This window comes from Rana temporaria, chromosome 2 (assembly GCF_905171775.1).
Source record: "Rana temporaria chromosome 2, aRanTem1.1, whole genome shotgun sequence".
In the NCBI taxonomy this organism is placed as follows: Eukaryota; Metazoa; Chordata; class Amphibia; order Anura; family Ranidae; genus Rana; species Rana temporaria.
This window is the reverse complement of record NC_053490.1, coordinates 511183539-511201951: the sequence shown is the minus strand read 5'-3', so window position 1 is coordinate 511201951 and position 18413 is coordinate 511183539. Positions and strand designations below refer to the sequence as shown.

The window sequence follows — 18413 nt, the reverse complement described above, 5'->3', positions numbered from 1 at the left end:
AATTATTTAATTTCTTTTTTTTTTACTAGTAATGGCGGCGATCAGCAAATTATAGTGGGACTGCGATATTGCGGAGAAAAATTGCACACTAACTGACACTTTTGGGGACCAGTGACCCTAATACAGTGATCAGTGCTAAAAATATGTACTAATGACACTGGCTGGAAAGGAGCGATCAAAGGGTTAACTGTGTGCCTAGCCAGTGTGTTTGTGTACTGGGGGAGGTGATTTTACTAGAGGAAGGCATGGATCCATGTTTCTGCTTTGCAGGAACACAGGATTCATGCCTTCCCTACTGGCAGAAGGCGATCTGCGGGTGCTGGCAGACATCAAGTCTGCGGTACCCGCAAATCAGCTTCCACTGTGTATAATCACAGCGGGAGTGGGTCGCACCTGGAAGTGTCGAATCACGTACTAGGTACATGATCCGGCACACCAGTGCCACCTTGCTGTAGTATAAGTACATTATACTGGCGGCAAGTAGATCAAATCCAGTAATACACAGTCTCACCCTGCTCTGCACATGCTCAGTTGCCCTCTATTTTTTGGCACTGCGCTAAAAACCGGAGCCACTAGAGGCTGATCTGCTAACAGCCTAAAGATTTACTGCTTCCCAGGGGCTCTGGGCTGAAATAAAATGGCAGCCTCTGGGAGAAAAAAAAAAACAGTAGCAATGCTGGAGGAAATTTACAGCACACACAAATTTTGGTGGCATAATTATTAATGTGGAATGTACTGTATGTTCCTTGCTAAAGAACATTATCTTTTTGATCAAGTTGTTATGGGTAAAAGTTCCGCTTTAATACGGAAAGACAAACTATATTTGATTTTAATGGTGTTTTTACTTTACTGTTTCTATCTTTATGGAATACAAATTGATTATTTTATCATTTTTATATGAGTTCTCTATGTCCCATCCACGGGCTCCCTGCCTAGTCTGAGGTTAAGGGGGGGGGGGGGGGTTGTTCTATTTTTAGTGTGTTATGGAAGTGCCTAGTCTTGTATTGCCTTATGCAGTTTGTCATTATAGGTGGTTATAAAAAAAAAAGAAAAAAAAAAGTATTCTGACAAAACTAGTTAATAAACATTATAAAATCTACACGCTTATTAATAGTATATTAAAGATTATAATAAAAAAAAAAGTCTTGCGAGCAACTAGTGTTTGTTGGAATAATCTCATATCTCAGCCAGCAATTGGTTGCACATTCCCAATATAAATGTGACAAAGTGTTGAATAAATAAACAGTTGCGGTAATTGTTGCAATCCATATTCAAAATCAAAAATATATAAACAGTGCCATCAACATTATTTAATTCCTGTCTTAAAGTGAGCAATCAACTAATTAATCCACTTGTGAAAAATCAAAACATGAAAACCATAAATGTCAGTAACACATTCCTTAAACCTCCAATTTAAAGCGGTTGTATACCTTTTTTTTTTTTTTTTCTACACCTGAAAAGTAAAAGCCATAATGAGCTAGTATGCACCGCATACTAGCTCATTATGAAATACTTACCTTAAAACTAGGTGTAGAGAACTTACCTGGTCCACGCCGAGCGAGATGTCATCTTGCTCCCGCGTGTCTTCTGTGTATCGCCGCTCCAGCACTGTGATTGGCTGGAGCGGCGATGTCGTCACTCCCGCGCAAGCGCGCGGGAGATTTCATTCCGGCAAGGGCCGGTGATCTGCCGATATGGTTCCGGCTAACGAGAAAGTTTCTTTAAGGACTGCACAGGCGCAAACTTGCCGACGGAAATCTCCAAACCTCGGCCGGCATCCAGGGCGACGTGGATTTTGAGGAAAGTGGCCAGTTGGCCTCACTCCGCTCGCTCGGCCTCCTGGCTGTTTTTTTAACATCCTCCAATCCACGGGAATGTTAAAGGGGAGTTCCACCCACAATTTCACTTTTTAAATATAAATACCCCTGTAATACACAAGCTTAATGTATTCTAGTAAAGTTAGTCTGTAAACTAAGGTCCGTTTTGTTAGGTTGTTACAGCATTTAGATAGTTTATAATCTAGAAATAGACCATGGCCATCTTAAGCGTGGGCATCATGAAGCCAGACTGTATGACTTCCTGGATTTCAGCTTTGCATTTCTCGCACATGCTCAGTGCACAAGCAATGTAATAGGTTTCAGTCAGGTTTGCAAGGACTACTGGGAAACATGATGCCTATCCCAGAAACCCTTGCAAATAGCCTAGGCAAATAAGGAGGAGGAAGTAATGAAGGACTACAAAATAAAGGTATTTACAAGCAACAAATTAAATAAAAATTGTCCATTCTGAACACTATGAGATTAGAGCATGCAGCACAGACAAACATAAAAAAAATGGGTGGAACTCCACTTTAAGGAATGAGTCTGGATGCCGGCCGAGGTTCGGAGATTTGCGTCGGCAAGGATTGCGTCACTAAAAAACCCTTTTTAGTGACTTCCACCTATAGGTAGTGGAAATATCTCCTAAACGTGCGCTGTTTAGGAGATATTTCACTTGAGATATATTGTATTTTCACACATTGAAACAGAGGTTTAAGGAATGTGTCACTGAAATTTATGTTTTTCATGTTTTGATTTTTCACAACTGAATTAATTAGTTCACTACATACGTTAAGGAAGAAATAAAATAATGTTGATGGCACTGTTTGCATATTTTTTATTTCAAATATGGATTGCATCAATTAGCGTAACTGCTTTTTTATTTAATTATTTATTCAGCACTTTGTCACTTTTATATTGGGAGTGTGCTACCACTAATAATTTTTATTTTAAATTGAATTATATATATATATATATATATATATATATATATATATATATATATATATATATATATATATATATATGTGTGTGTGTGCGTGTGTGTGTGTGTATATATATATATATATATATATATATATATATATAATTTTTTTTTTATTATTAAATATTGAGGATGCAATGGCATATCTTTTCTACTAAGTCTATATTGATTCCTTATATTGAGCTATGCGGATGGAGTATGATTGATTTTAAATGAAAAATGTGATTATGTACTGTAATGCCGCGTACACACCATCACTTTATGTGATGAAAAAAAACGACACTTTCTGTGAAGTAAAAAACGACGTTTTTGAAACTTCAATTTTCAAAGACGAAGTTGCCTACACACCATTGTTTTCTCACAATGATCTTGCAAAGTGAGGTTACGTTCCACCACGTTTTACCATTGAAGCTTGCTGCATAAGCAGCTTCTGGGCATGCGTGGATGAAAAAACGTCTTAGAAAACGACGTTTTTTGCTACACACGGTCAATTTCTGTGAAGTAAAAAGTGCACTTTTGAAAAACGACACATAAAATTGAAGCATGCTTCAATTTTTTTTGGTCGTTTTTTACAAGACATAAAACGACGTTTTCCCCCACACACAGTCAATTAAAGTGACGTTTTTAAAAACTTCATTTTTTTTCATCACATAAAGTGATGGTGTGTACGGGGCATTAGGCATTGCAAAGTGACAACAATGGAATTTGCTTCCAAAGCAACATATGGAGACACATTTTGCCATGGGGTTGATTACCTGTGGCTTCAATGGAGCCTGTGTTCCAATTAAGATCAGAGGCTCGCAAATTGTGAACTAACACATCTGTGAATGATAGGTGATAACGGAGGGAGCAAGTTTTATTTTATGAATGAGAAGATTACTATAGTATCATTCTGCACAGAAGATATATTGGACTTTGATCCAAAACTACGTCGATAAAATCACACATTGAAACAGAGGTTTAAGGAACGTGTTACTGAAATTTATGTATTTCATGTTTTTATTTTTCCCAAGTGTATTAATTCATGCATACTTTTAAGAAAATAATTAAATAATGTTGATGGCTCTGTTTATATATTTTTGGTTTCAAATATGGATTGCAACAATTAGTGCAACTGTTTATATATTCAGTATATAAAAAAAAATTCACACTAAAATACAAGGCTGACATCCACATCACTTTACTACAGCATCTCCTCTACTGCCCCATCATACAACCTAATAACAATCGTACTCATATCACGTGAATCCAATTTCTTTCATGCTGCAAAATAATAGGGTCAGAGTAGCAACTTCATGAATTTTGTGGGCATAAGAGCCCATTTCTTCTGGAGCATTCTGTGGCTGGCAATAAGCTTGTGTTCATGTGAGAACAAACCAGCCACGGTAGTGCCTTCCATGCATGTATGCACCCAACTCTCCATGGCTGAGCACAGGCAACTCAAGGGACACCACAGATACCATTCCTTCCCTAATTATCTCAATCCTTTCTTAGGCTGGGTTCACACTGGTCCGACAAACGCTCCGACATTGGGAGCTCATGTCGCATGACGTGTGAAAATCAATGTTTCCCTATGAGAGCGTCTTAACTGATCCAACACAAGTTGGTCCGACTTTGAAAATGCTCCCTGTACTACTTTGGTCCGACTTTGATCCTACGTCAGCCCATTGAATATCATTGAAGTCGGATCAAAGTAGGACCCTTGTCCTTTTGACATCCGACATTGTGATTACAGCAGCAGTAAAAGGAATTTATCTCACTCTGGGATTGTTTTGATTGGTCAAAGAACAAGTCAGACTATCACAAAGTCGGATCAAAGTAGTATCCTGTTCATGAAAGTCGGATGGATGTAGGACCAATGTCGCAGAGCAAAGTAGGATGAAAGTCGTACTACTGTCGTCGTGTAGTATAGTGTGAACCCAGCCTTAGGCACTTAGGGCCAGATCCACGAAGCAGTTACGCTGGCGTATCTATTGATACGCCGCGTAACTTCTAGGTTGCTCCGGCGTATCTTTGTTTTGTATTCACAAAACAAGATACGCCTGAAGCTGGGCTAGATCTGACTGGCGTACGTCTTAGTACGGCGTTGGATCTAAGGTGCATATTTACGCTGGCCGCTAGGTGGCGCTTCCGTCGATTTCCGTGTTGAGTATGCAAATCAGCTAGATACGCGAATCAACAAACGTACGTCCGGCCGGCGCATTTTATTTACGTCGTTTCCGTAAGGCTTTTTTCGGCGTAACGTTACCCCTGCTATATGAGGCGTAGCCAATGTTAAGTATGGACGTCGGGCCAGCGTCGAATTTCCCGTTGTGTACGCCGTTTGCATAAAACGTTCGCGAATAGGGCTTTGCGTAGATCAAAGTTCACGTCGAAAGCATTGGCTTGTTGCGCGTTAATTTGGAGCATGCGCACTGGGATACCCCCACGGACGGCGCATGCGCCATTCAGAAAAAAACGTCATTTACGTCGGGTCAAGACGTATTACCATAAAACACGCCCCCATCTCATCCATTTGAATTGCGCGCCCTTACGCCAACACAGTTACACTACGCCGCTGTAACTTATGGCGCAAATTCTTTGTGGATACGGGAAATACGCTGTAAGTTACGGCGGCGTAGTGTATCTGAGATACACTACGCCGAACGTAAAGAAGCGCCGAGGTACGTGGATCTGGGCCTGAGTGTTCATATGAGGATATCAAATCTATGTTGAAACTTACTGTGCATAAAATTCAATGTTTGTACAGTATGTCCTTAAAGTGATATTAAAGGTTCATTTTTTTTTAAATAACAAACATATCATACTTACCTCCACTGTGCAGTTTTTTGCACAGCGTGACCACAATCATCCTCTTCTGCGGTCCCACCGCGGCTCCTCCCTATAGACGCTGAGTCATTGGATTTGATTGACAGCGGGAGCCAATGGATGCGATGCTATCAATCTATCTAATGAAGAGCCGAGAAGCCATGGAGAGAGCGACGCGGGATCGTGCCCACGGAAATTTGGGGCTAAGGTAAGTAAAACAGGGGGCTGGGGGGGCCGGACACAGCAAGGTTTTTTTCCACCATAATGCATGGAATGCATTAAAGTGAAAAAACACAAGGGTTTACAACCCCTTTAATCAAGGCTGCCTATCTGCATTGGTGCAAATGGATCATGGTATAGGGGTGTCAACTGAGTATCTAGGGCTCTCCACACTCTCTTGCACAACTCTCCTCAGCTAGTCGCTCAACCTTTTCTGCCCTCCTCAATTGCAACATATCTTGCCCCATAGCTTTGGGTATACTAAAAAACAAGTCAGTAGATATAAAATGTTACGTTAGTTTGTATGAAAATAGTTTATCATAACATGTAGAGGGTTATTTTCCTGTATACACCTTACTTCTTGACAATTGTACAGTATATTATTATTATATATTGCCAATATTTCATTTATTCTGGTCATGTTATTACTAGTAGTAGTGTCAGCTAGACATAATCTATAATGTGAAGATGTTTTAGCACTCATCCAAGTGCCTTCCTTGGTTCAGATAAGTGTTGGGAGCATACACTAGCTTTTAGCCCAGGTTCACATTGATGCGATTTGACATGTCAAATTGGTGGCAATTTCAGCATCCGAATGAAATGTACCGATTCCCAAAGTAGTTTCTGTACTACTTTTGGTGATTTTGGGTTGAGACTTGTATTGACTCTGAAATCTCCCCCGAAGTTGGGACTGATATGCTGGAAAGAAATCGTACGACTTCAGCTGAATTTGCACAATTTCATTCCTGCAGTCAGTGTGAACCTGGGCTAATACTGTATATCCACATGGGCAACTCGGTCACCAAAATCCAATTACCATGTTTTCATGAAGTACATTATGGCAGATATTGATTTTTGAAGGGCACAATGGAGGTGTGATCGTTTTTGAAATTGCACTGTTCTAATTTACGTAATCTGGACACCACATCCTCATGAAGTCTGTCGATGGCTTTGGCCCCATACACACTATTGTAATATTATTATTTTTTTGTCAATTTATCAGGGTAAATAAACTAAATTGATATTATATATGGATGACTGGTGGTTTCTGAGGCCCCCCCATTCCTGTGTCGATATGGTTGTCGATTAGCCTTTTCCATACTTTCTACTCCCAGAGGAACCCTTCACATCATTTCCAGGTTTCAGGGAACCCTGCTAAAATCAGTTCATTGGAGGTCATGGGGAAACATGCCCCTTACCAGTAAGATGAATGTCCCCCTTACAGTGGTGATCAGAGTGTCATCTATACAAACAGTTAAAAAACATTGGTGTCATGCTGATGGCTTTGCCAAGTGGCAACCGTGTCAATAATCCTCGAACTATGTAGGCACCATCATATGGGAGGTTAATCAGCCAGATCTCAAGGAACCCTTAGCAACCTCTGGAGGAACCCTATGGTTCCATGGAACCCTGGTTGAGAATGGCTTTTCTAGGTTAATGTAGATGGCACCTTTAATACTTTTTGTGAACCAGTTGCTTTTTTCCAATATGTTGTGCCATGTGTTTGTTCAGTTGATGTTTTGACTCTTGGATGTACTGACTTTTTCGTTCCTCGCCAGGTTATACCAGGTTACTTTGCTTGTCTTTGAGCGCTGGGTCTTGTACATTATTTATTTTTTTTGTGCTTTTCTGGGCTTGAAATGTTGGAATGGATGCAATATTTGTTAAAAATCATTCTGCGTTTTTTCTTCTGTCACTTAGGCCACCTAGGGATGACAGTATTATTTTATGTCCTCTAATTCTCCCGTCTATTCAATATCCTGTGTTTTTTTTTAAGCCCAGTCTAGATTGCTCCTACAATGCCTGTATTATTTGTCTATAAACTCTGTTCTTGTTGCTACCATCTATTCGAAGTGTAACAAAGTTTTCATAACCCCAAGTTTCTGTTCCAGTGGGTGGTAGGGGTCAAAAAGCAGACATTGGTCTGTATGGGCAGGATTTCAATATGAAGACACCTTCCGGTGTTTATACTACTTTTTATAATGGTTTTTGAAATGTATTAATCTATTTTTCATGAAAACATACCATCCAGTTTAAGTAGTGTTTCATGTTTCTCTACATATACTAGGGACTGTCTCCGAGTTTATGGACTTTTGGTAGGAGAGCTACTAATGTAATCTTCATTAAAAGGCTCCAAAACCCAGCACAACGCTTTATATGAAATGACACCAAGGAAAATATTTTGCTTAAAAGAAAGAAAATGCCCGCCTGCCTGCACCATCATGTTATTTGATCTATAAAATCTAAAGACATGAAAAGTCATAAATGTAACCTCTTTACATAAATAAGCTTGTCTTGACTTAAATCCAACGGACACACAGTTTCTGAAAACTCTATTTAGAGTAGATTCTCTGCAGACACTGAGTGGTTGATTTACTAAAACTGGAAAGTGTAAAATCTGGTGCAGTTGTGCATGGTGGCCAATCAGCTTCTAACTTCAGCTTGCTCAAATAGGCTTTGGAAAAAAAAAGACACTATAAAATAAACTTAAAAGATATAATAAGAAAACTCCACTGCATTTAAGTTCCGGGTCACCTCAAGCTTGCAAGTTAAGTTATGTGACATGTAACTGCCCTGCATTGTGTGGGCCAACCGGAAGCAGATTAATGAAGAATGGTGCCGTAAGCAAAGTGGCAGCTCCCTTATCCCCATATCATTTGCATTATCGGCGCTGACAGTCTCCACCTCAAATATCAACTACTTACAAACTTGTGAAGACATATTTTTGACCAGCTTCACTGTCCTCTGGTCTACAACAAGAGCATAAAGGTTGTAGCTAGGCCCTCTGAACATCCACAGATCCCAGGCTCCTACCTAGGCCATCAGATGACCAGAGAAAAAAGTAATGATTGATAGACATGTGCATTAGTTTTCATCTGAATGCATTTTCGTCCGAATTTCTGGGATTTTTGCGTTCTTTTTAACAAACGATAACGAACGCACAGGATCCAAAATCCCAAAGATCCAACATAAAAATGCTTTATTTTAATTTTGTTGCGACAACAATTCGATTCAGATAGAGGATTCAACATGACGGTGACAATAGCAATCTGTGTCTATCGAACCTGTGGTTGAATGTGCCTAACCTGACTCTATTAGTCCAAGATTATTCGACATTATAGAGACATAAAGATTCGACGAAGCAGCTAAAAACATAGGATCGCCACGAGCAAACATTAATGGTGAAATGCTACGCATATAGGCTATAAAAGAATTCTCATGTTGGCTGACTAGTAATAATAATTAATAAATATAATTATTACTAGTGTCATACAACATTAGAATTCTACTATAGCTTGTGGGCGGAGCATTCGATCGGAAATGTACGATTGCGGCGTCGTACAGTTTAGCTGCTTCGTCGAATCTTCTTAGGACATTTCGACAGACATAAGCCTTCAATTGACAAATTTGACATTAATTCATTTGGATTTTTGGACAAATTTATTGTTTAATGAAACAAAATAAATAAAAACGAATTTCGGGAGTAACTAAATAAATTTATTTTTCAGACGAAAACAAAATTTCCGAAACAAAATATTTCAGTGTGCACATGTCTAATGATTGATAGTTGATAGGTAACTTTCATACTACTTCTCCCCTTGCTTAATGCATATCTAGTTGATTAAAGGGGACCTAGCTTCTGAGATGAAGCCCTCTTTAAAGAGGAACTTCACCCAACTAAGGGAAAACTAAAAGTCAGCAGATACAAGAACTCTAGCTGCTGACTATTAAGAAACACATACATATCAGACCATGAAGTTCAGCGCTATCTTCAATGCACCTGATTATTCATAGGGCTTCTGATTATCCATGCCGCCATCTTGCATTCAGGTGCTGGTTGTTATTCACAGCCGGTCCCGTACTGCGCAAGATTGTGTATGTTTTTTGGAAAGAATGATGCTGACTGTTATTTTTGGGGAAAGGTAGGCTTTACCAACCAGTATGTTTCTGGATTATTACCATTTGGAGATTTGGAATAAACCTATTTGTCTAGAATCTATAAATGTATACTACTTGTCCTAAATTCCACCTGTATGGAACATCCATTCTTAAATATATATATTTATTGCTTCTTTAAAAAATATGTATTTTTTTTAGGAATTCCCCAGATGACTGCAGCCTTTCCAAAGGTGGCAAAATGGGTAGCGGATCGGAAAATATTGGAATGAATTATGGCAGCTACATTGAGGAAAAACATATTCCACCTCCCAATATGACAACCAACGAAAGGAGAGTCATTGTCCCTGCAGGTGAGAACACTTCAGTGTCGGTGTTGGTGTCGATTTCTTGAAAATTTTTGTTTTGTCATCGTAGGTTTTTGAAATTGCCAACATAAAATTAAAATTGGTTTTAGAATTAGGGTGGCTGATGTGGTATGCTGAGGTAATGAAAAAAGAGCATGAGTCAATATGTTTATTATGTATGTAGTCTTGAGTAGAATAAGAAAAGATTGCTATCTGTGGCCTTCTTTTTGAAAGATTTTTTTTAAATTTTTAGTCCTGGAGACAACTTTCACCTGAACAGAATGTGAGGGAAAATCTCCAGCCACACACTGCAATACATTTGAGTGTAGCGCCACTTAGAAGGTTTGTTTGAGAGTTAGGGTTACAGTTTGGGGTTATGCTGATGGTAAACCGTTTGATAAAACTGGTTATCAGACTTACAATTCATGCAGATTTTTCACGCAATACAACCAATGTGTAATGTTGAAAGTATTTACATTGGTGCAATAAAGTGGAAAGAGAAGTATCTTTGATTTCAAAATGAGAACTGCCCCAATGGCTATAGACCCAGTAGAGCTTGCAAGAGTAGCAAGCTAGCAAGTTACTACAGTAGGTACCGTGTTTCCCTGAAAATAAGCCCGGGTCTTATATTAATTTTGACAGCCAAAAACATGGTAGGGCTTATTTTCGGGGTAGGGCTTCTTTTCGGTGTGGACTTCTCTACCCCTCTCCCTCTCTGCCTGACAGGAATCCCGTGTGAAGTAAAGTAAAATGTATTGTGTCAGGAACCTTATTATAGCGCTGCTCCTGGCTTTCATAGCCTGCCTGAGCTCTCTTCCACGAGCCAAACTTTGCAGAGGGAGGGGGGACCGACATCCCCCACTGACAGGAGGAGGAGATCTGAGTGCCGCTCTGGGCTTTCTATAGCCATTTTTTTGCTCTCTCTGTCGAGCATTGCAGGGGGAGTGGGGTGGACATCCCCCACTGACAGGCAGGAGAAGAAGGAGAGAGTGCCGTTCTGGGCTTCCATAGCCCGCCTGTACAATCTTCCGCAAGTTGAGCATTGCAGAGGGAGGGGGGGTCGAGATCTCCCGCTAACAAGCAGGAGAAGAGGAGAAGACAACCACGTCAAACTAGGTCTTATTTTTGGGGTAGCCCTCCCTGAAAATCCTGCTAGGTCTTATTATCGGGGTAGGTCTTATTTTCGGGGAAACACGGTAGCAATCAGTAGATTGCCAGAGACTTCGGAGATGCTACAGGAGTAATTAGACACATAGAAAATGAACTGCAGTATACAGTCAAAGACTACTGTTATTTCTGGAGATCACTTTCCCATTCATTCCTGCTGAGGTCTGAGGGCTGCACAACAAGTACCAAAGGGCCTAGGGACTTAAGTGGTAACTTGCATAGCTGGATCGGATAGCCTTGCCAAAATCAGCATATCACCAAGTGTTAAGTCTCTTGCTAAGTATGGCAGAATGTGGGAACTGGAGCTGAGACATTATAGAGGAGGAATTGTAAGCTCAGAAAGCAAATTCCCACATTCCTCATAATGAACCCACCATATTACATCAGGAATACGGGACGGACAAGACCTGGCTGCACAGAAAAAAAAGGAAAGATTTTACAAGCACACAGGGGCCTTTAGGGTGGCAGCCCGACTTGGTTAGGCTGAGTATTTGCTATGATAATGAATCACAAAAGTTGTTTTATTAATAGCAAACATTGCAGAAAGAGCAAAAATCCCCTTCTGAGTTCAAAGAGATTCTTCCTAATCAGAAACAAAGAATATGAATGTGTTTCGTTTTTAAACAGTCTTTCAACACACAGCAGATTGGCCTTGGAGTCTCTATAAACATAGACCATCTTAGAAATCTGTCAAATTCGGGATTCAGTTATTTAAAGCGGACATTGCAGAAAAATGCGAAAGTCTGCTTATACTGTCCAAACTCCCTCCCCCTTTAAAAATCACCTAATGTTAGTACTTCCAAAATGTGCCTGTAAAGAGAAAAGTTTTTCTGTCTTGATCACCCCCATCTTCCACCTGTGGCACATAGGGGAGGATGCCACCACAGTCCTTCTGGCTAGATCCTGGGGAATACAAATCAGCCAAAAGTCTTCTGCCGCATACACACGGTCAGAGTTTCCGACAACAAATGTTCGATGTGAGCTTATTGTCGGAAAATCCGACCGTGTGTAGGCTCTATCGGACATTTGCTGTCGGAACTTCCGCCAACAAAAATTTGAGAGCTGGGTCTCAAATTTTCCGACAACAAAAGTTCTACACAATTCAACACACAAAATTCTACGCATGCTTGGAATCATTGAACTTAATTTTTCTCGGCTCGTCGTAGTGTTGTACGTCACCTCGTTCTTCACATTCGCAATTTCCGATAACATCTATGTGACAGAGTAAGACAAGTTTGAGCCAACTTTCCATCAGAAAAAAAAATCCACGGTTTTGTTGTTGGAATTTCCGATCATGTGTATGCGGCATTCTCCTGAGGTTTCTCCTACTCGGCATTCCTTACTGAATCTTTCCGGAAGGATAGTGGCATCATACCCAGCAATGCAGAAACTAGAGATAAGGTAAAAATAAATAGAACTTTTTTACAGGTACATTTGGTACGAATAGGTGATATTATGCGGAGGATATTATGCGATTGGTCTTGAATTGTAATGAAAGGCCCACGTTAATGATGATATGCAAAACAAAAGTAAAACTTCCTTTCAAACAATTTAATAACCAGTTGCAACCCATCATTTTTTATTTTCTTTAAATGTGAAGCCAATATTTGCATATGTCCTGTTTAGCAAAAACTGATTTAGGATTAAAAAAAAATACCTAATTTACTGAGTCTACAATTCTATCTACTTGTGGTCAATACCTCACCTCCTCCCGCAGCCTGAAACACAAAACAAGGAATTCTTTACCTATAAAGTTATCCATCCACTTCCTAAAAATCTTATTTACAGTATATGTAAAGGCATTTTTTTTTTTTTTTTTTGATAGACTGGGGGAAGTTTAGGTTTATGTAGCTGTCTGTGTCCCCACTTGGGAGATTCAAACTTCTCTTCATCCTGGTGACCAGGGCCGGACTTACCATTGGGCTTGACTGGGCTCAAGCCCAGGGGCCCTGCCCAAAAGGGGGCCCCCTTTAAAAAAAAAAAAAAAAAAACATTTTTTTTTTTTTTTTTTTAGGGGTCCGGAGGTCCCCAGGGGCCCGGAGGCCCCCAGGGCCCCGGACAGCAACCCCCCTTTTTTTAATTTATTTTTTGTAAAAAAATGTTTTTTTATATATTTTTTATTTTTATATATATAATATATATATATATATATATATATATATTATATATATAAAAATAAAAAATATATAAAAAAACATTTTTTTACAAAAAATAAATTAAAAAAAGGGGGGTTGCTGTCCGGGGCCCTGGGGGCCTCCGGGCCCCTGGGGACCTCCGGAGACCCCTTGGAGGGGTCTCCAAGGCCCCCGGATGGCAATCCACCTTTTTTATTTTTTTATAAAAAAAATTACATTTTTTTATATATATATATATATATATATATATATATATATATATATATATTTTTTTATTAAAGGGCTCAGAGGTCCCCAGGGCCCCATGTGGCAACCCCCCCTTTTTTTTTTTTTATAAATGTTTATTTTTTTTTATTTTTTATTAAAAGGCCCAGAGGTTCCCAGGGGCCCAGAGGTCCCCAGGGCCCCGGATGGCAACCTCCCTTTTTTTATGTATTTTTTATAAATGTTTATTTTTTATTTTTTTTATTAAAGGGCCCAGAGGTTTATTTTTTATTTTTATTAAAAGGCCCAGAGGTCCCCAGGGCCCCGGATGGCTACCCCCCTTTTTTTATGTATTTTTTATAAATGTTTATTTATTTTATTAAAGGGCCCAGAGGTTTATTTTTTCTTTTTATTAAAAGGCCCAGAGGTCCCCAGGGCCCCGGATGGCTACCCCCCTCTTCTTTTTCTTCTCAATTTGCGGCAGCCCCCCCGCTTCTCAATTTCACAATTTCAGGCGGCAGCACCCCCCCTAGGTTCTCTGCTTCAGGGGGCCCATGCCTTAAGCTGTACAAGGGGCCCCAAAATTCCTGATGGCGGCCCTGCGCATACCTCCCAACATGCACGGATTCTGTGGGACTTTCCCGCACAGACAGCTTCTTCCCGCAGTCCCGCAAAAGGGTTAATTTTCCCGCACTGCAAGAGGAGGCAGCACGGAAGCAGGAGGAACCGGAGCGGTGTGTGGATGACTGTGGCTGCTGAAGGGAAGAAAGCCGACAGCCGGGCTAATGACAGTCTGTGGCCCTGGCTGTTTGCACAGGTGAGAGGCACTCCCCCCCCTCAACAACTGCAAAATCCCCCCCCGCTCAACAACTTTAATGCGCACCCCCCCCGCTCAAGAACTTTAATGTGCTCCCCCCCGCTCAACAACTTCAATCAATTCGCCCCCCCCCCGCTCAACAACTTCGATCACCCCCCAATTCTCGGCTCCAGGGGGCCCCTTCAACACTCAAGCCCAGGGGCTCCACCTCCTGCCCTGCTGGTGACCATTGTCACAAACACAGGAGCCAAAAATGTTGACTTCACCAGAACAAGAGGTGAGGGAAAATCTTCCAATGGGAGCACCTGTTGCAGACACAACTCTTTAAGCATTTCATTTTGGTGACATTTCCTCACATTTCTGGTTATGACCCCAGGACAGGAAGTAAAAGGAAAATATTGGCGGCAGCAAAACAAAATAACTTGACAGGGGTTGTAACCATTACCTTCACAATCCAAAACATAAAAAAAAAGTATTGACTTTACATACTCCTTAGAACAGCTGTTCTCAACCAGGGTTCGTTGGAACTATAGAGTTCCTTCAAAGGTTGCTAAGGGTTCCTTGAGGTGTGGTTCCCATTTAATGTGGCCTGCATGGTTCCAGTGCCAAAACATCTTGGAAAGAACCAGCTGCAAACCCCCAATAATTTTTCTAGCTGTCTGTAAGAGTAGCATACTGACCACCACTGTAAGGGGACATTCGTCCCATTGACCACCAATATAAGGCACATTTTCCAACTCACACACAATGGATTCGTTTTAGCAGGGGTTCCCCAGGATCTAAAAATTCTTTTTGGGGTAAAAATGTTCAGAAAGGCTGCTTTAAAATAAAAATAAAGTTTCTGTTTTGCAATTATTATTTGCCGTCCCTTAAGCCCTGTACACACGGGCCAGAATCTCGTCAGGAAAAAAAGTTGTTTTTCCTGACGAGATTCTTGGCAAGAATCTCTTGCCGGCCGAGTGTACACACACTCCATTCACAAACACACGCCAATGGCACAAATGCAGTGACGTCAACGATGAGCATGCGCTCGTCACATTCGATGCCGTCGCCGCCATCTTTCTTCACCCTACCTATGCCTTGGAAGCTACCGCGCATGCGTCAAAGTCATTTCGAGCATGCGCGGGTTTCCATGGCGACAGGTAAGTATACAGATGCTCGGGTTTCTCGGCAGGAAAACACTGCTGAGAATCACGACGAGAAAATAGAGAGCAGGTTCTCTATTTTTCTCGTCTAGAATCTGGGATGTTTTCTTGACGAGAAACCTCAAAGCCTCATACTCACGCACGGTTTACTCGGCAAGAAAGCTCTGCCAGCAGTTTTCTTGCCGAGAAAACCGCGTGTGTGTACGAGGCTTGACTGTGCAGGATGTTCCTCTCTAATTTATTTCTCCTCTTGTCCAGCTGGATACATATAACTGAGAGCTTCTCATGGCACGTCCTATTGGCTTCAGCATTTGTACAGTAAATCAAGGCCAATGAGCAGCCCTGTAAATTAAGTCTATCACAAAGGTTAATTGTACTACAGCACCACAAAGGGAATAGAGTAAACTTATGAAGATTCCAGTGTTATGAAACACAAGTGTGAAATGTTTTTCAGCGGCCCGTTAGCAGTATTTGTTATTCTATTACTGAAAACTGGACATTTTGTTATAAATATTCTGAATGTTTCTATGTGCTTTAGTGGTCTGACATCCAGGTGTTTTTAACTTTCAGTACTTGACAGAGTCGATGTGCTTGGTCAGCATAGTAAGAAATAACCTACAAAGCCAAGCACATACTTTCCTGAAAAGCTAATTGCCCAGACTGTCTTTAAAGTTTTAGGGCTGTGTAAATACGGTGCGTTAATCATTTCAAGGCAGAACAAATATCAGGAACTCTGGCAGATGTGGAATTAAGTTTGAGCAGTACCTAGTTCTAGTAGGAGTTTTAGCAAAATACTGTGATTTACAGTATACACAGTTTAATGGGAGGAAACACTCCCCTTGGGCTCTTTTGAGCTCCATGCCTCGTACTAGGAGCTCCCATTAGATACCCTCTCATCACAAGGCTCGTCCTGGCCTCCCTTCCATCTTACCCCCATTCTGCCATCTCCCCAACCAGGGGTCTATCCAACCCCACAACCAGTAGCCCCATCTTTAGTTCCCCAGTTCTCATCCTACTTCCACAAGCCTACCCTCATGACCTCTATACAGGGGGTCCACCTTGACACCCCAATCTAATTCACCTTTCCAGAAGACTACCCAGCCCCTCCAACCAATGGTCCCATCTTTGCTTCCCCCATATAGGGTTCCAATTGTCACTATACTTTCATAAGCCTGCCCTCGTGACCTCTACACAGGATGCCCACCTTGATACTCCAAACTAATTCACCTTTCCAGAAGCCTGCTATTCGACTTGCACATCTCTAGACATCTACTTTCAAGTAAACTTTTCAGTGGGTATATTATAGAATACCAATATGCTATAGTAATTGTACAATTTTACAAATTAAATATTCAGGGTTTCAAGTGAGTGTCTTTGCTTAGGCTGAGATGATATTCTTAGTCTTCTGCAGGCAGAAGAAAGCATTTCCTCAGTCTCCTCTTCCCTCGTGATCAAACTGCAACACTGTAACTTTGTAGCAAGTCACAAAATGAGAGCCTGAAAAATTTAAATGACACGTATGCCATTTCTAAGACAGTATAGGAAGTAGGTGCTTGAAAAAAGATGGTGACATCCTTCTGCAGAGAGAAACATATAAAAATTAAGCAGTCAAAAAAATAACCCAGTCAAAATTTCACCACATCCCGAAGGTGCTTGGATTGAGATCTGGTGACTGTAGAGGCCATTGGAGTACAGTGACCTCAGTGTCATGTTCAACAAACCAGTGGTGAGATGATTGGAGCTTTGTGACATGGTGCATTATCCTGCTGGAACGAGCCGTCAGATGGGTACACTGTAGTCACAAAGGGAGGGACATACTCAATACTCAGGTAGGCTGTGGAGTTTAAACAATGCTCAATTGGTACTCAGGGGCCCACAGTGTGCCAAGAAAATATGCCCCACACTATTACACCCCCACCACCAGCCTGTACCGTTGATACAAGGCAGGATGGATCCATGCTTTCAAATTCTGACCCTACCATCTGAATGTCGAAGATGAAACTGAGAATTATCAGACCAGGCAACGATTTTCTAATCTTCTGTCCAATTTTGGTGAGCCTGTGAGAACTGTAGCCTTAGTTTCCTGTCCGTTTTATTTTTCCTTCTTTCGTTTTGTTATTTCTTAGTCTTTCTCTCTCTCTCTCTCTCTCTCTCTCTCTCTCTCTTTCTCTCACTTGTCTTACTTTTTTTTGTGTCTGTTGTGCCTGGGCAGAAGTGTATCAGGAACACTCGACAATAGTAACTAGGGACTTCACTAGGGAAGAATGGGTAAAAGTCCTAGTACTTAGGATTTTTCTACTCCCAACGGTCTCTCTCTTTTTGTTTGGTATTCTTGTCTCTCTATATATCTAGCGGTTATGTATTAGAGTGTAAGACCCTGAGTCATGTTTGGGGATTAATCCTCCCTTAGAATGGCTTTGCATGTTTAAGCTATTTTTCTATGCTTTGAGTGGAACCTGTGTGTAAAAACAAAAAATTAAAATAAAATGTAACTAAACAAAAAAAACGTTAGCTGACAGGAGTGGCAACCGGTGTGGTCTTCTGCTGCTGTAATTCATCTGCTTCAAGGTTCAATGTGTTGTGTGTTCAGAGATGGTATTTTGCATACCTTTGTTGTAACAAGTGGTTTTTGAGTTGCTGTTGCCTTTCTATCATTTCGAACCAGTCTGCCCATTCTCCTCTGACAGCAACAAGGCAGGTTCAAGTGTAATGTCCTGTACACACGATCGGTTCGTCTGATGAAAACAGACCGATGGATTTTTCCATCAGATATCCGATGAAGATGACTTTCATCAGTCTTGCCTACACACCATTGGTTAAAAATCAGATTGTGTCCAACGCGGTGACGTAAAACACAACGAGGTGCAGAGAA

General features: G+C 40.9%; 1 protein-coding gene across 5 annotated transcripts in view; it reads left to right on the top strand.

Moving 5' to 3' along the window:
- The window catches only part of ERG (ETS transcription factor ERG), a 227972-nt gene that overhangs the window by 184770 nt on the left and 24789 nt on the right, over positions 1 to 18413 (top strand). For all 5 annotated transcript variants that reach the window (XM_040338972.1, XM_040338975.1, XM_040338974.1 and 2 more), the window contains exon 3: positions 9928 to 10079. In XM_040338972.1, the coding sequence (XP_040194906.1) occupies positions 9928 to 10079 (152 nt within the window). The remainder of the gene's footprint in view (positions 1 to 9927; positions 10080 to 18413) is intronic.